We start from the raw sequence: 15,814 nt of genomic DNA on the forward strand, positions 1-15,814 counted from the left end.
AGACCAGCCTGTGCAGGTGGCCCAGATGATTCATTTTAAAGTTGTGATTACTTCCCCAACCTAACTCAGATGCCTTTTTCATTTCTTTATTGCAGTCTTTGGCAACCCTTTGGAAACGTTAACCAAATGTTATATTTGTTTTTCCTAAAACAAGAAGTGCTTACCACTCAGCCTGAGGTCAGACTGTGTTGCACAGAATTAAATGCTGAATAACCAGGCTGTCTCATCCTGACTACTCTATCATCTTGTATCTGCAGAGTGTTTAACACCACCTTCCCTGCATCCTGCAAGGAAGGAAGCAGAGCAACACTTTCTGTGTCCTTGCAGGGTCCTGCTGGTTCCCACTGCACGTGTGTGTGTCAGGGCTGGAGCAGAGAGGGACTTGTCTTGGTAAGGGGGCGAGGAAGAGTCACTGCTTATCAAAGTATTTGTGTGAATGTGGGATGGAGATGAATTTTGAGACTGAAGGTGTTTTCATGCAACAGATCCTTGCTGGTTTTGTGAGCTATTCGTGAAAGATTGCACTTGGATGAGTTTTTAGTTCTGAAGTGAAACAAGTGTAATCCGTGTTCATCTTTTCCCCTGTCCTTCTGCAGCTACTGAGGTAATTCCAAATTGATTTGTTTGAGAAAAGGCTACAATTTAAAACATTGTTTTCCCCAAACAAATGCATTAAGACCTGATAATCCTTTAGAGGCACATTCTTTAGAGATTGTTGCTGCATCTTGCCTGCCAATCATGACTTACTCTGCAAGTAAAGACTGAAAAAAGGGAGAAGATTCTCTGTTGAACAGAGGACATCATTATTTGATATCCAAAACGACTTTCTTAATGACATCTGCAAATGTCAAGCTGCAGATTTCAAATGAAGCTGAGGAATTTGAAAGCAGAATGAGCATATTGAACCAGCCATTCAATAGCTGAAGAAGGAAGTAGTTGCTTCTAAAAGGAAGCAAAAGCCTTACAGAAGAGGCAGAAAGTATTAAGCACTAGAGAAACAAGGAGCATGTAGGCATTGCCAGCTGGTATGTAAGAAAAGAGTCCTCTGGGCACAGTACTTCTTAAGGGAAGTAGAAAAAATAAAAGAAAATAATTCAATAAAGAAAGTTCAGGAGCTGTGCCAGAGTCTGGTTGACAGTAGAAGTAAACTAGACCTCATAAAACCAGACAATGCTGTAAAGATCATCAGATTTGCAAAACAACACTATTATGAAAAAGACAAAAGCGGTAGGCTATTGCTAACATTTAAAAAATAAACAACATGTAAAATAGTCTCTTCAGTCTCCAGAGGGGCCAGCCAAAGGATATCCAAGAGACAATTTACTGTGTATCTTGCAGGATGTTAATACTGCTTGGAGACAAAAGTGTTTTATTTAAGCCACCTAAACCATACCAACAGATCAAATGTTCTGTATGAAAGGTATTAAAAGTTAGTTTGATCATGGAGAATATTAAAATTAGTGTACTTGAAATCCTTAGACCTCTACTATCTCTTCTGCAGACTTTTTAAAAATATGTATAAAAAGAAGCTGGAGTGAACAGAACCACAGTTGGGTCAACTTCTTAATGAGACACAGGAAGAAGAAAAGGCCCTGGCATCTAGATATAGTAATATTGAAATACGGAGAACACCTACTCAGCTTCATCACATGTAACACATCTGTTTATTAAATCAAACTCTTTCCTTTGTTCTTATAAACAAACCAAATGATTCTGCCTACTTACCCCAGCAGAGCTCCAGCCAAGTCACTTTAACAGGAAGCTGAGAGAGATCAGCATTCATGACTCGTTTTTCAAGCCGAATATGCAAAACAACCCACCTCACAACTGACATTAGAAGATGGAAAACTGATAACGTGATCTGGCAGTTCTCAAAAGGGATCTTAAAAAACTTCTGGCTAAGTCTCAGGTTTAGGAATTAAATATTTATCCAGAATCAAGTCCAAATGCTGCAGCAGAAATTAACAGGGCCCTATAAGCAAGCTTCTCATTTTTGTACAGGGGCTTTCTCCATCATCTCTCATCTTCACTATGGTTGTACAGGGCAATCAATGGATCTCAGATGACATGGACAGACAAGATGGTGAGCACATATGAGTGAGTTTTAAAAGTAAACAGTGAAAGTATTTTTGTCACCTCAATTGCAAATGGAAAATACTGAGTAGATTAAATACAGTTTTCAGATGAAATCTAACATGTACAGATGCTGGCTGGGTTTAGTCTTCTAATGTCTATAAATTCTCATAATATATGTATTTGAGGTAATAGTGAGTCAATGAGGAGCAAATCTACCAGGCACTTCTGTGTCTATAGTAAGTGCCTCTAACAAGCCAAAATGCAGAGAGTCTGAGAGACTGTCCTGTCTTTACAACATGGAAGGAAGTAAGAGGACTGATGTATGGAAGTGCATGGGAAAAGAGTAGAGAAAAACAAAGATGTTACTTTTCTAAAGAAAATTTAAAAAAAGATGAAAGCATATCTCTTTATCTGTCAAAACCCAAAGAATTGTTTTGACCCTGAATCAGTTTTATTTTCTAAGGATTACTAGTTGTCCCTTTAGCATGTTTCCTGAAAGACCATCAATGTAAAATAAATCTATTAGGGGAAAAATGGGAATATGAAGTTAAAAAGGCCACTCTGCAAAGATTTGGCAAAATGGAGAGAGATGCTGCTTAACCAAACCCAGTATTATTAGGGAAATCAAATCAGAGGGGTGCATTTACACTGGTCATTTTAAACACAGTAAGCACCAAAAAGGGTGGATTAACACCTTTTCCTAAAAACCAGACTGTACACATCTCTAGTTCTTTCAGGGAGTAAAGAACCTTGGAGTCAAACTGGTGCCTGGTGAGTTTCTTGAAGAGCTGCCGTTTAGGGGTGAGATGAACCCTCCCTCTCAGTACTTATTTTTGTATTCAATAACATGGAAATAAACCCTGCTAGGTCCCAGGCAAGTCTGAGGACCTGACAGTGTAGTGCTGATATGGTCTTACCTGAACTATTGAGAAGAAATATATTGGAATGTTTTGCAAGGCTTCCTCAGTTTGAAAAAAAAAAAAAAAAAAAAAAAAAAAAAAAAAAAAAAAAAGTGAACATTTTGTAGTATTAATAAATTCCACCAACCTCCCCCAGTTTTTCTTACAAATCTTTGATGGAAACTTATAAACCTTTGAAAAATACTCCTTCCTTGAGTATATAGTCTTTTACTTCTATATACTTTAAGGAATTAAGGAATTAATTCTATGCTCCCTTTATTTTGATTCTCATGGGAATCTCTTGGTATGCCAGAACTGCTCTCAGCAGAAGATAACCAGTGCCTGGTAACCCTTTTGGATTTATTACTTAATAGTAGAAACCTCTCTTTAGACACTGAATGTTGGTTTCTTAAGCTGATTGCTTCTGAATTTCTTGCTTTAATTTGGATTATACAGCTCTGTGTGTAGACTATTTTGTATTTTATTTTATTGGTTTTGCTCATGATGTATGATTTGTTTGTATAATTATCTGGAATGTATGTAGACTTGCTACTGAAGGAGACACTCATCCCTGATCCAGCTGATGTGTGGTTGCATGAATCAGCCACCTAAATTATACCTCCAGAGTACACAGGTCACTGCCAATCGCTGCGAGGGAAAAAGCCAAAGAACACTTGTGAGAAAATATGTAGAAACAGTCCTTGAGAGAAGAAAAGGACTAAAGCTTTCTCAGGTGTTTTATTTTGAAGACATGCAATGCTCCCTGTCTTTTCCCCGTTTCTGTCTCTCTCAAAAAAAAATCTAAGTTAGCACTTCTCCCACTGCAACCTGACACAAAAGACCTTCTCAAATAAATCACTTGTGCAGTTGTCTGGTTTGACACAGTGTCAGATGCTGTCTTTTTGATAAGTTCATTTCCTAAGCAATTTGTTTAACCCTTTTTATAGGCATTGTTTTCTCTGACTAAGTCGTGAGTCATTTTTCAGCACATGAGTACTCCAGGGAAATGTCACACTTGTCGCTTGTTTCTCTGCCTGCCTGGCTTCACCATATGATTTTTATAAGCCAAAAGGACAAGAGTTTCTCCTTTTGTTTGTCCCATTCTGCTGACAGCTGGCTGTCTTTGGCTCTGACTGGGCTACCCTATAGGCTGACCTTATAGTTGTTATAGGGCAAATTAAGTATTTGGAAAAGAGCCCCTTCTCTAACCCAGAGTATCAAAGAAAATGAAGAAGCTTTTAGGAGCCTGTTACAATGGGTATCACTCTTCAGATTTGTGTCATGATGTGAACGTAATTTCTTGTGTCTCAGAAGTTGTTCCAAGTTGTCCTAAAGTAGCCACCACCACCAAGATGAGGGTGTCTAGGAAAATTCAAAGTGATCATTTTTCATCCCAATGACTGGCTTTAGGACACAAAAGCTGTCATTCACCCCAGCAGAACAGATGGGCTGAGGGCTTGTAAAGGGTCGTTTGGATTTTTTTCCTCTGGGGAAAAATGGCTGTTTGCCATTTTACAAAAACCTCTTTTTTGCAGTTTATATTGTAAATGGACTCATAAATTTGAACAAGTATATCCAAGCTGCTTTGAATTTTCTGTATTCTCTCTGCCTGAGGGCAGCTAGGGACTAGTGTTTGCACCCAGGTACGGTGACATAAGGCAAGCGCAAAGACTGGCAGTCTCAAAGGAACACTCCCCTCGGGAACTGACTTTTTGAGGAAGCAAATGTAATTACTAGGAATCCTGGGCACGCCTGCTGTCACAAGAAAGGAGTGTCCCAAAGACTGTTCTAAGATACTGCAGTTGGTAGCTATAAAACCCTTATCTAATTCACTAAGCACAAGGCTGTTGTCTCCCGGTCCCACTCCCTTCATCTTCTCCTTTCTCTCCCTCTCTTTTTTTTGCTTAAAACTCTAAAGATTGAACTGTATATTTCCGTGGTCTAATGGGTTTTTTTTAATGGAAAAAATATTAGGAAATGTGCTAAGGGAAGTGTTGCTGCCTTGTAGTACAATTTGGCTTGCGGCATGCAGGTCCTTGAAAACCAGGTGCTCTGTTTCTGGTCCTAATCCTTTCTGACTGGCTGCTGTGCCACAAGGCTGTGTGTATTTGGAGGGTTTATCTTGGGGACCCTGCCTAGATTCCTTGGATTGCTTTTGAATGTAGTGTCATTTTCTCTAATGAGTTACTGTTGGTTGTAAGCATGCTGTACTTCAAAGGCTGAAGGGCATTAATCTTTCTCTTAATGCTTATGCGATGAGAAATGTGGATGCTGGAATTGCTGCCATGCACAGACAACTGGATCCTGGCCACTCCTTGTCAGGGTAGCTTTAGAGCTCATACCCATAAAGGACTGAAGCCAAAACCCTTTTGTCAACATATGGATTGATACTGAAAGAGAATGAGTGTGTTATGAAATTCTTTGCTAATCATGAGACTTTCCCAGCCTAATTACGTCATCTAAACTTTTGAAATCTTCTTTGTTCTGCAGGGCCATACTGTGGTAATGTGATGCCTGTCCCCAAAGAAATCATTCTAGATAGCAATGAAGCAACTATTCACTTTGAGAGTGGATCCCACGTGTCAGGACGAGGCTTTCTGTTGTCCTATGCCAGCAGTGATCATCCAGGTAAGGTGATATCCAAAAGCAGCAGAAGATTAGTGGCATAGTTCCCCCTATTTAATCATCATCTCTACACACATACAGCTTTAGCCTAAATGTTTGTTCTTAAATATTTTCAGATTAGCATGAGCCATAGTTTTTTTAATATAATGTGTGCAAGGAACTGTTTCAACATTGAACAGATATAATCCTTCCTAGACCATTTGCTGCAATACAGGGCCAGTGGAGGGGAAAACAGTGCCTGCTGTGTTTTCAGCTCCAGCATCCGTCACACTGTGGTAGAAGGGAGGGATAGGAGGGATTAAAGTTTTTATTCCTACATTTGATGTTCTGGAGGTCTGTTCAACTTTGAAGAAAGTGTAAAGCATGAGAAGAGTAGAAGAGGGAGTTGAAAGGAATGAAAGAAAACCATAGCTGATGATTCCAGTCTAATAAAATTGCTTAAGTATTAAACAGAGAGGTCTTTAAATGTAATTTCATGTTCTGGCAAATATTTGCCTGTATTTTTATATCCTACAATGGGAATTGACATTTGTAAACTTTTCACAGATCTAATCACCTGTTTGGAACGAGCAAACCACTACACAAAGGCTGAGTTCAGGTAAAGAGGGTTTGCAGCTCTGCATTCTGGCTTGCTTTACAGTATCTGTCAACTGATTCAATTGTTAGAATCAATTTGGTTTTCTGGAGAAGTGAATTTTTTTGAGCCCCAGTGCTGTAATGGTCTAACACCTGGTTGTGAGAAGCAGTAGTGCAGAGTGCATGACTGTGGCCCAGAAAAATGATGGAATGGAGCTGCAGAGCTCTCAGCAATTCTCATTAAGTCCATACATATACATGGTATATGTAAAAAGAGTTTCCACTTTGAAATTCAAAGTAGCCTCAAATTCCAGTGCTTCCTCTGGGAGCAGATCACGTCCCAGCTGATACAAGATTATCTGAGGACAAGCTATAATTTTTCGGTTCCTTGAACTTTGTGATAGGTTTGAAATGGTAATAAATTGTGCTCTTCTGGCTGCTGTCTGGATGTGCATATAGGCTTCTTATCTTACTCTGAAAACTTGTGTGGTAGCATTTCTAGAGCAAGAGAATTAAACATAAATAAGTGCCCTTGCTAAACTGCTTTTCTGGTTCTTTGTGTGCTACTGTGTTCAGTCCAGCTATAAACTCAAGGGCCCATTTACTTAGCTCCTAGACTCACTAACAGAGCATCAGCCAGAAATTACTGCTAAAATATTTATTGGTTTGAGAGCATTTCTTTTATAGAAGTTTGTTTGTGTGCATTGTCACTACAGTTCATGCCTTAAACAAGCCTTTCTTCTCTCACTACAGCAGATACTGTCCTGCTGGTTGCAGAGACATAGCAGGTGACATTTCTGGGAATATTGGAGAAGGATACAGAGATGTAAGTACACAGGATAATGGGGGGAAAATTATAAAGACAAAAAAAACAAGAATAGAACAACTTGGCTTCAACTTTTGCTGCTTGACTTCTGTTAGTGATTCTTCTGGGCAGTTTTGCTATACCTTTTATTATCAGTATATAATAAGTAAGTTATCAGTATATAAGCACACAGAGACATTTTTCAAACAGACAAATCAGTTGTGTGAGAACAAAGTCCACTGATTGTTAAATATACATACTGACTTGTGGTTTCTGGCTTTCTGGGAAAAGCCTGCCTGGTGTTTGTCCTTTTTGAGGCAGTGCTTATCCATGTATGAAATATTTCTATGATTTTAACTTTTACTTGTGTGGTGTCCACATATAAAAAACATATATTTCAGTAACACACGGGTTTTCTTTAAGATTATACCTGCGCTGTCCTAGCATATGCTCTGAGATTAAATAAGTATTACACACTGCCTAACCACATCCCACTGGTAGCTATCAACCTCCTGGGTTGTTTTAAATTCTTGATCTTTAAACTGAAAAAGTTGAAGTGGTTGCATTTATCCACAGTTCATATCACTCAGAGCTCTGCCCTCTCTGTGCCCCTCACCCTGCACTTTACTCCTGTCATGTCTGCAAAATCTTTACCTCTCTCACACAGGAGTAAGCCTAATCATACCACTGAAGAAAAATCCCACCCTATCATAGTCGCTGAGTTTCCAAAAAGTCAGTGCTCACGTTTAACCTGTTCATCCAGTTATTCAAGCATGCTGGCTCCAGCCTGGAAAGTGGCAGACTAGAAGAAACAAAGAAATGCCACATTACATTCTCATTAGCTGGAGTTATTCTGCCCTTGGTTCCAATGATTAGGGCAGAAAAGCAGCACATGGTATGAGCTCATGCAGATTTTATCTGCACTGAGGAATTTGCAAAAGAAATTTTCCCTCCACCATTAAGGAGGATTTTCTGATGGGAAGAACCTGCAGGGCTCCCCTGGAGATGTGCTGCCTTTGTGCCTCCACTCTCCCCACCTCTCCCTGCAGGGGCCAGCCCAGCACCCCAACTTGTCAAGTAGCACAGCCCAAACTGGGTCAGTGTGAACCTGACCAGCCTTTGCCTGCAGCCCCTAGGAAAGTCTCCTTTGTACCTTTCTCTGTCCCTTTCCTGCTTTGCCCTAGCCCTGTTATTGCCACCCAGTTGGCACATGAGTTGTCCTGCCTCTATTTTTCAGCACTATCCCAACCAAGATACCGGGAAATGGGCTGCACTTAAAACCCAGCAGCAGCTACTCAACACATAGCCAAATCCCCTAATGTACAGCATGACTCAAATCCTAAGGTGCAGTAATAGATAGGTCTGCTTTCAGGCAAGAACACCAAGGAATTATTGATTTATCTTCCCAAGGAAGTGTTGCCTTGCCTTTGACTTTTTTTTTTTTTTTTCTCCTGAGGAGTGACAATCTTACAGCACCTTCTCAGAAGCAGATTATTTGGGGTTTTTTTTCACTTGAAAAGAAAATTCACTTTGGGAGACTTCTATTTTTCAAAGATTATTGCTCCTTCTCCTTCCCCTGCCTCTTATTCCTCTGGAGCTTTTGCTGTTATGAGCTGTAACAGCTGGATACTGGGAAGGGAAGGCGTTAGAGGTTTGTCAGATGGATTTCCTGAGCCTTGGCTCCTGCCTTTCAGACGTCCCTGCTGTGCAAAGCTGCGATCCACGCCGGCGTGGTGGCGGACGAGCTGGGAGGGCAGATCAGCGTCACCCAGCACAAGGGCATCAGCCGCTACCAGGGCGTGGTGGCCAACGGTGTCCCCTCACTCGAGTGAGTACTGGGGTGGGACTGGCACCAGGACAGAGCCCGGGCACGTGGGGCTGGCAGTGGGACAGAGCCCAGGCACAGGGCACTGCCCACCAGTGGCATACCCACGCGGGGACTCCCTTCTGGGGAGGAAAAGATGTCAGGTTGTTTTGTTTCTAGGGCTTTATTAAAATGGTGTTGGCAATGGAGATAGGGACAGGTTTTCAGTGGCTCTGTACCATGTAGGGTGGTGTTTTCTTTTTCTTTTGCCTTCTGTTCCTTCCAAAACATATTTGGAAATCACTTTGTTAGCAGATACCTGAGAGTACAATGTTCTGCAACAAACAGCTTTAATCAATGTGCAAATAAATCATGATAAATTCACGTTGAAGTTTAAAAAAAGCTAGGAAAAATGAGTAAATAACAAGTGCCATTGAGCCATAGGGGATTTAATTAACAGCTTCTTAAACATTGTACTTTTGACATGTTCAGAGTTCTTTTCTGTTTTAGAATATTTATAGCAAGGGTGTTATATTTACTGCTTATCTTATGACTTTTAATTGTACTGCTGTTGAAGTAGAAATAAATCCTCTAATCTCTATCCAGCACAGTAAGACCTTCCAGCAACTGCTTCTGTCATTCCTGTTGGTTTATAATTTTTAATTTTCAAATGTTATCTGGATTTTACATGAGGCCTTTTTTTTTTTTTTTTTTTTTTTAAGAAGGGAAATTTCCATCCCATAGCCTTTGAGAGCTAAGGCAATGTGTATTTTTTATACTCTTTTCCTGTTTTCTCCATGATTTCTCACATCCTCTTGACAATTTTACAATCATGGTTTCATTCATTAAGAAAAAAGTCATTCATGTGCTCTGTTGCTATGCTTAAACTTCAGCACAGACTGAAATGCCTTATATACAATGGCACTGGAGTATACAAAGCCAGGTAGTATGTAGATCATAGCCAAAGAACTGTTCAGCCTAAATATTTTCTATCTCTCTTGAAAGTTAGCTGCCAAAGAAAATTAATATAAACTTGTCTCAAGCAAAGCAGAACTGAGCACTCTGGTCAGGCACCAAGCCCCTCCATAAAACAAATAATATAAATTCTTTCCATCACACGTGCCAGCTTAGTGAAACCTTAAATTAAATCTTTTGTATCTTATCTAAAGATGTTACAGAACTATTCACATGCACTGGTATGCTTGTGACCTTTGACAATCCCAGTGGAGTAACTCAGACAGTAACACATAAAATTTTATAATGAAAGGGAGCTGTCATTCCGGTTTGTATTTTTTTTCCCAGTACAAGAGCCAGAGGGCAAAGAATGAAGTGCATAAGACTGCAAGTGTGCATGTGCTGGGGGGTTTAGCCCATTTAATGTGAGAGCCCTGAGAGAGCACCCTAAGGAGAAGCAGAGCCTCTGTAGCTCTCCTGCCTACAGGGGCAGACAGAGGCACTCCTCAAGCATGATGCACATCTCCAAGGGACAGAATTCCCTCAAGGAGACAACCCCAGCTTCCTACAGGCTACACAGGAAACGACAGGTTCACACTGGGCTGTATGTCTACAGACTAGATGGCACAGGGTTTGATAAAAACGGGAGTGTCAGCACAGTGCATCCTAGGATGTGTCTGCCACACCTGGCAGCTGGGATAGTCTCTGGATGAACTGTTGGTGTGAGCCCAGGAGAAAGAAGTTGGAGTATGTAGGGAAATGTTTTTGTTTCGAAACATGAAAAAGTGCCCCTAGAAACAGTAGGCCGGTTTACTAAGAGAATGAACCAATGCATCTTGTGCTTCAGAAAAATCTTTTATAAGAGGTATCTACAAAGCTGCATGGCTTCCCTGTTCTCAGTACCTACATGCTGAAGGAAAATCCTGCAGATGAGCCAGTGCCTGCAAGAAAAGATCGGTGCTTGAGCAGCAGTGCCTTAAGAGCTTTTTAGATGCCCTTAAATAAGAGCTTGCTCAAGCTTTTAAAATCTCATTTATAGTGGATTTTAGTATTAAAGGTTTAAATTATTTAGGGACTTTAGTTGAAATTGACCTCATCAAAAGCTGCTGCTGGAGTGCATCGAGCTGTTAAGTATCTGTGTTTTTAACGTGGAGTTATGTCTCACCCACCACCCTGCAAGAGCTGACCTTGGCCTCCTCACTTCACTTCTCAGTGTGTTTGTTACGCTCCAGCATCTGTGAGGTTTTCACTTCCCATGATCCATGTGCAGACCTGCACCCCCAGATGCTGTAATGAAGACTGAGTGGCTGGATTTATTGGGCAGTTCTGATAACTGAACTGAAACTCAAATGCACAAGGTGTTTTAACGTGGCCTGGCCTGTGACTATACATCTGCATGTGTGGAATCATTTGCCTTTGAAAATGCAAGAGACTGCCTGCTTGTCAACAGTGAAAGATGAGATTCAGTGTTAACCTGCACTGCTTAGGAAAAGCTTGTGTGAGACCAGCTCTGGAAAAAAAAAAAAAAAAAAAAGGCAGGATCCCAAAGGTTCTCATGCAAATGAGGAACATGGGGCAATACCCTCCCTTAAAGGACAAAGTGGAACCTGTGTGACAAATTCCAGCAGTCACATTAGGAAACTGATGAATTGCCACTTACTGAATTGGCTTGTTCTCTTTAGTGAATTACAGTGGAAATTTATCAGCTTGATTTCATAGCTTTGTAGGACTTAGAAATGCTAACCTCCTCTTTTTGCAAAATTTGTAGCCCTCTATTTGAAAGGGTTCTGGTTGACTTTTTTCATTATAAGTATTCAAGGAGCACTGTGATTGCTGTTTGGGGTAGGTTTTACTGATTACATAGGTATTTATTTTCTTCTTTTCTCTTGAAATGAATTGCTTTGCATTCACTAAGAAATCAAAAACCGTTTTGGCTGTGATGTCAAACAGGTTTGAAGTGAGCAGAGTGCATCTGATCACCCCTGAGGATTGCCTGTGGGGAAGATGTGGGAGGGAGGGCTTGTGTTTCCCCTTCTAGCTACTCAGCCACCTACATGCCCAAATAAATCAGCTCCCACCCAGAGCTCTGAAGGGCTTCATTTGCCTGTAGTCATTAGTTTTCTCTCAATGACAAAATTGCAGTGTTTTTATTGACCTTGACATGGGACTACTTTTCTATTCCCCATTTGCAGTGCTCTCAAAACATATAGCCCTGCACACCGTGGTAAGGCTGCAGACAGTACCTTGAGGGAAATTTTCCTGGCCAAAAACAAAGAAAGGGCAGCCTGAAAGGGAACTGTCTTCATACTTGGTGCAGAAGTTGTTTTATTGCTTAGTCACGCTGGCCAAGGCTTTTCAAATGGGGCCAGTGATGCATGCAGCTAGTTAAAGTGACAGTGGAGGGGGCAGATTTTCAAGAAATCCAAACTAATTTCATGTTAAAACCCTGGCTTTTGTTTTTATTAGGCAGCCAGTTGAAGTCATTGCTTCTGGAATGAAACCTCAGGGGCATCTCCTTGGGAGTTAGAAAGCGGCTCCCTGAGAGGCCAAGGAAAACTCAGCTTTCCCTTAGAGTGGTGATTTTATCTTGTCCTGCACTGTGCAGGGCTTTGTGGGGTGGCCCTAGACATGGCTTTTCCCCTGAAGCAAAACAGTCCATGTCAGAAGGAGGAAGAAAAAGGGAGCCATAGATGTGGTTAATGGATCGTAAAGAACCATTCCTGATGGGAGATGTTGGCCATGGTTATAACAGAAATGGTTCCCACCCAGATTAAAACAAGGAGTAGTTTTCATCCCATTTTCATCCTATGACACACCTGTAGCCCAAGTAGAAATGGCCAGAGCTGGTGTGGTTTAGTCTCCATCAAATGTAACCCTTTCACAAGCAGCAGGAGTAACAGGGTGATGCAATGGGAAGTCACTTTAAAGCTTTTAAAAATGCTCAAAACCATAAAAAAATTACCTGAATTCAGTCACAGTAAGAGACTGTGTGCTCTTAGAGGGGTCAGTATCCAGCCAGCAGAGAAAGTGGCTGTCTGGCCAGAGATATTTTACTGGACAAACAGTGATTCTGAAGCTCTACCTCGGCACTCTGTGACCACCTCATGACCACCTTTTTCTTTTCTTACAGTGGTTCTCTATCAGATAAGCGGTTTACATTTACTTCAAATGGTAAGAATAATTGCTTTGTTTTTAGCTATTCAAATATTTTCTGTAAAAGTTTTAAAAAATAGTCAGGAGAATGTCAGGCTCTGTCTAGGAAGGATATTTTAGGACAGCAGTTTTTTAAAATTGGCAAGTGAATAAAAAAATTGAAGGGATGTGAAGGGAGCTAGAGAAAAAACACAGAATATGTGTGGTCATACGCACAGAGATGAGAAACAGAAATAGTATTCTGCTGTTACATTTCTGGTGCCAGCATATGAAAAATGACAATCAGATAATCCCATTTTTATGTACTTTAGGCCACAGAAAATGAAAGCAGTTTTTCTTCAGACATTTGTAATTTCCATCTTCATCATACAAGCAGAGAAAGAAAACATAGGAGAAATGAAAATATATTTATATTACACTGATACAGAAGGAGTTTTTGTTTATGGCTTTCCAAGATGCAAAACCCTCTTTTAATCTGTCAAGCCATTCATTTGCATAAAACACAGCAAAGAGGGGGAAAAGTTCGCATTCGTTCGTTTGAATTATATTTCACTCATTTGAGATAAAATCATTTACTATTCTACTGAAAACTGTAGAGCATGTATAGGCCTTTGAATCTGCCAAGGAATTATTTTTAACTTCATTGAACCATATTCCACTGGCCTGTTTTCTCTGAAGAACCTTGATGTGCAGAGATTTTGTGGGTTCTTTGGTGGAGTTTGTAGTACTTACTCAGAGATATTATCTTCATGATATCACATCTTGGCAGCAGTATCAAGGAGCTTCTCTAATGAGTAACTTTCCTAGCCCTAATTGCAGGTGGGAATCATGAAATATTTACAGTAAAGTATTCCTCTCAGTACAGTGCCTTCATCTGCGAAATGTTTTGTACAGCAGAATTAGTTAATGCCAATCGCAAAACATAAATATTATGCTTCAGAAGGAAAAAATTTAAAAATAAAAAATGTCTTCACAGGAATGAGACAAAAGTGCAGAGATTAAAAAAACTAAATGGCAAAAATAGCAGATGTAGTCAGAAGGTGTCATGTATGTAGGAGTTAGACTGGTAAAGGATTGGGACTGCAGCACTCTGGTACTGGATCATACACTACAAATTGACTGGTAAACACCACAGCTAATGGAGAGCATCAGGCTAGCACTAGATTCAGCAATGTCTGACTTTGCTGTTGTGGGTGGTCTTCAAATGTTGCTAGCCTAATATAAAAATATCCTGTGAAAATGCAAAATAACTCCTTCTGCCTGTCTGTGTGGGGACTCCTAGGCTGCAACAAATCTCTCAGTCTGGAAGAGGGATTCCTCTCCAAGAGCCAGGTTACTGCATCTTCCTACTGGGAGGAGACCAATGAGTTTGGGCAACTACTCCTGTGGTCCCCAGACAAGGCTTGGCTACAAGTCCCGGGATGGTCTTGGGCCTCCAACCACAGCAGCAACCAAGAATGGCTGGAGATAGACTTGGGAGAGAAGAAGAGAATAACAGGTATGGTAACCCTCTCTGGTTATCAGAAATGGGTGTTTCAGCTAGAGAAGAAGGTGAATGCAGCTGAAAAGCTGATAGTGCACTAATGCAACATTTCTTTTTTTAAATGTAGTGAAATGTTCTGTTCTCAGGAATATCATTTTCCTATTTGAAATGTAATGGCTATTTACAAGACTGGTCTTCCTACAGGGACATAGGATTGATCTCAACTGTCATGCGTATCTGATCTGTAAACATGCTGACAGAACAAAATACTTACGCAGGGAGCAGTAGAGTCTGAGTGGGTGATCTGGAAACAATAAGAAACATGAAAATCACGGCCTTTGAAACAAGGCCTAGATGAAAGAATTTCCTGTTTCCATCTCCTGGTTTAGTTGTAAAAATGTAAATTCCAGTTGCTGCTAAAGATGTAAAGATAGCCAACACAGACCATAATATCAAAAAGCAGTTTTTATTTTGGAGTCTCAGAATTACACAATGAGTAAAACAGGAAGGCACCACAGTGGGACGTGTGGTCCAGCCTCAAGCAGGGTGATCCTAGAGCACACTGCACAGGATTGTATCCAGGCAGTTCCGAATGTCTCCAGTGAGGGGGACTCCACAAACAACTTTGGGCAACCTGTTCCAGTGCTTGGCCACCTGCACAGTAAAGAAGTTCTTCCTCGTGTTCAGGTGGAACTTCCTGTGCATCAGTTTCTGCCCATTGCCTCTTGTCCTGTTGCTTGACACCACCCAGCAGAGCCTGGCTCCATCTTCTTGGCACCCCCCTTCAGATACTGATGGACATTAATGAGATCCCCTCAATCATCTCTCCTCAAGACTGAACAGACCCAGCTCCCCTAGCCTTTTATGTTCTGTTAAAAATATCCATTGCTCTAAGATCACAATTTAATACAGATTTGCATTCTTCACCCAACTTTTAAACTCAATTTCAACACAGTTTGAAAAATAAACTAACACCTTGAAGACCAAGTTTTCCAAATTGTGTTGGCTTCTGTGTTTGCATTTGAGAATGTTCCCTTAAAACAGGCACATAGCAAATGAAAATGTTTCTTGGATTTTCTTAAAAGGGATCAAGACCACTGGTTCTGGATCCATGAATTTCAACTTCTACGTGAAGACATTTACAATGAACTATAAAAATAACAACTCAAAATGGAAAACTTACAAAGGGATTCTGAGCAATGAAGAAAAGGTAAGGGAAAGTGGGAAGGGTAGGAAAACACAAAACAATAATGTGTATGCTGTCTTGACATTGAAGAGCAGGCTTTCACTGTCAAGAAAGATTAGGAGTTTCAAACTTGTCTAGACTTGGGCTGTCTTCACCAGTGTAATTTATGGCTACAGAGTAGATAGTGAGCTTGTCGAAACAAGGAAGTTATCCAGGGATTGGTGAAGCTGTGGGACACACACAGGGAGGCATG

At 40.6% G+C, this 15,814-nt stretch overlaps 1 protein-coding gene and 1 long non-coding RNA gene across 3 annotated transcripts in view; both read left to right on the top strand.

Moving 5' to 3' along the window:
• The window catches only part of LOC136359053 (uncharacterized), a 945,479-nt gene that overhangs the window by 680,988 nt on the left and 248,677 nt on the right, over positions 1-15,814 (top strand). The window lies entirely within an intron of this gene.
• The window catches only part of DCBLD1 (discoidin, CUB and LCCL domain containing 1), a 47,274-nt gene that overhangs the window by 20,594 nt on the left and 10,866 nt on the right, over positions 1-15,814 (top strand). The window contains 7 exon segments of the mRNA XM_066315291.1: positions 5,466-5,603; positions 6,147-6,198; positions 6,930-7,002; positions 8,676-8,809; positions 12,870-12,910; positions 14,175-14,390; positions 15,461-15,585. Coding sequence (XP_066171388.1) covers positions 5,466-5,603; positions 6,147-6,198; positions 6,930-7,002; positions 8,676-8,809; positions 12,870-12,910; positions 14,175-14,390; positions 15,461-15,585 — 779 coding nt within the window.

Source organism: Sylvia atricapilla, chromosome 3 (genome assembly GCF_009819655.1).
Source record: "Sylvia atricapilla isolate bSylAtr1 chromosome 3, bSylAtr1.pri, whole genome shotgun sequence".
NCBI classification, from domain to species: domain Eukaryota; kingdom Metazoa; phylum Chordata; class Aves; order Passeriformes; family Sylviidae; genus Sylvia; species Sylvia atricapilla.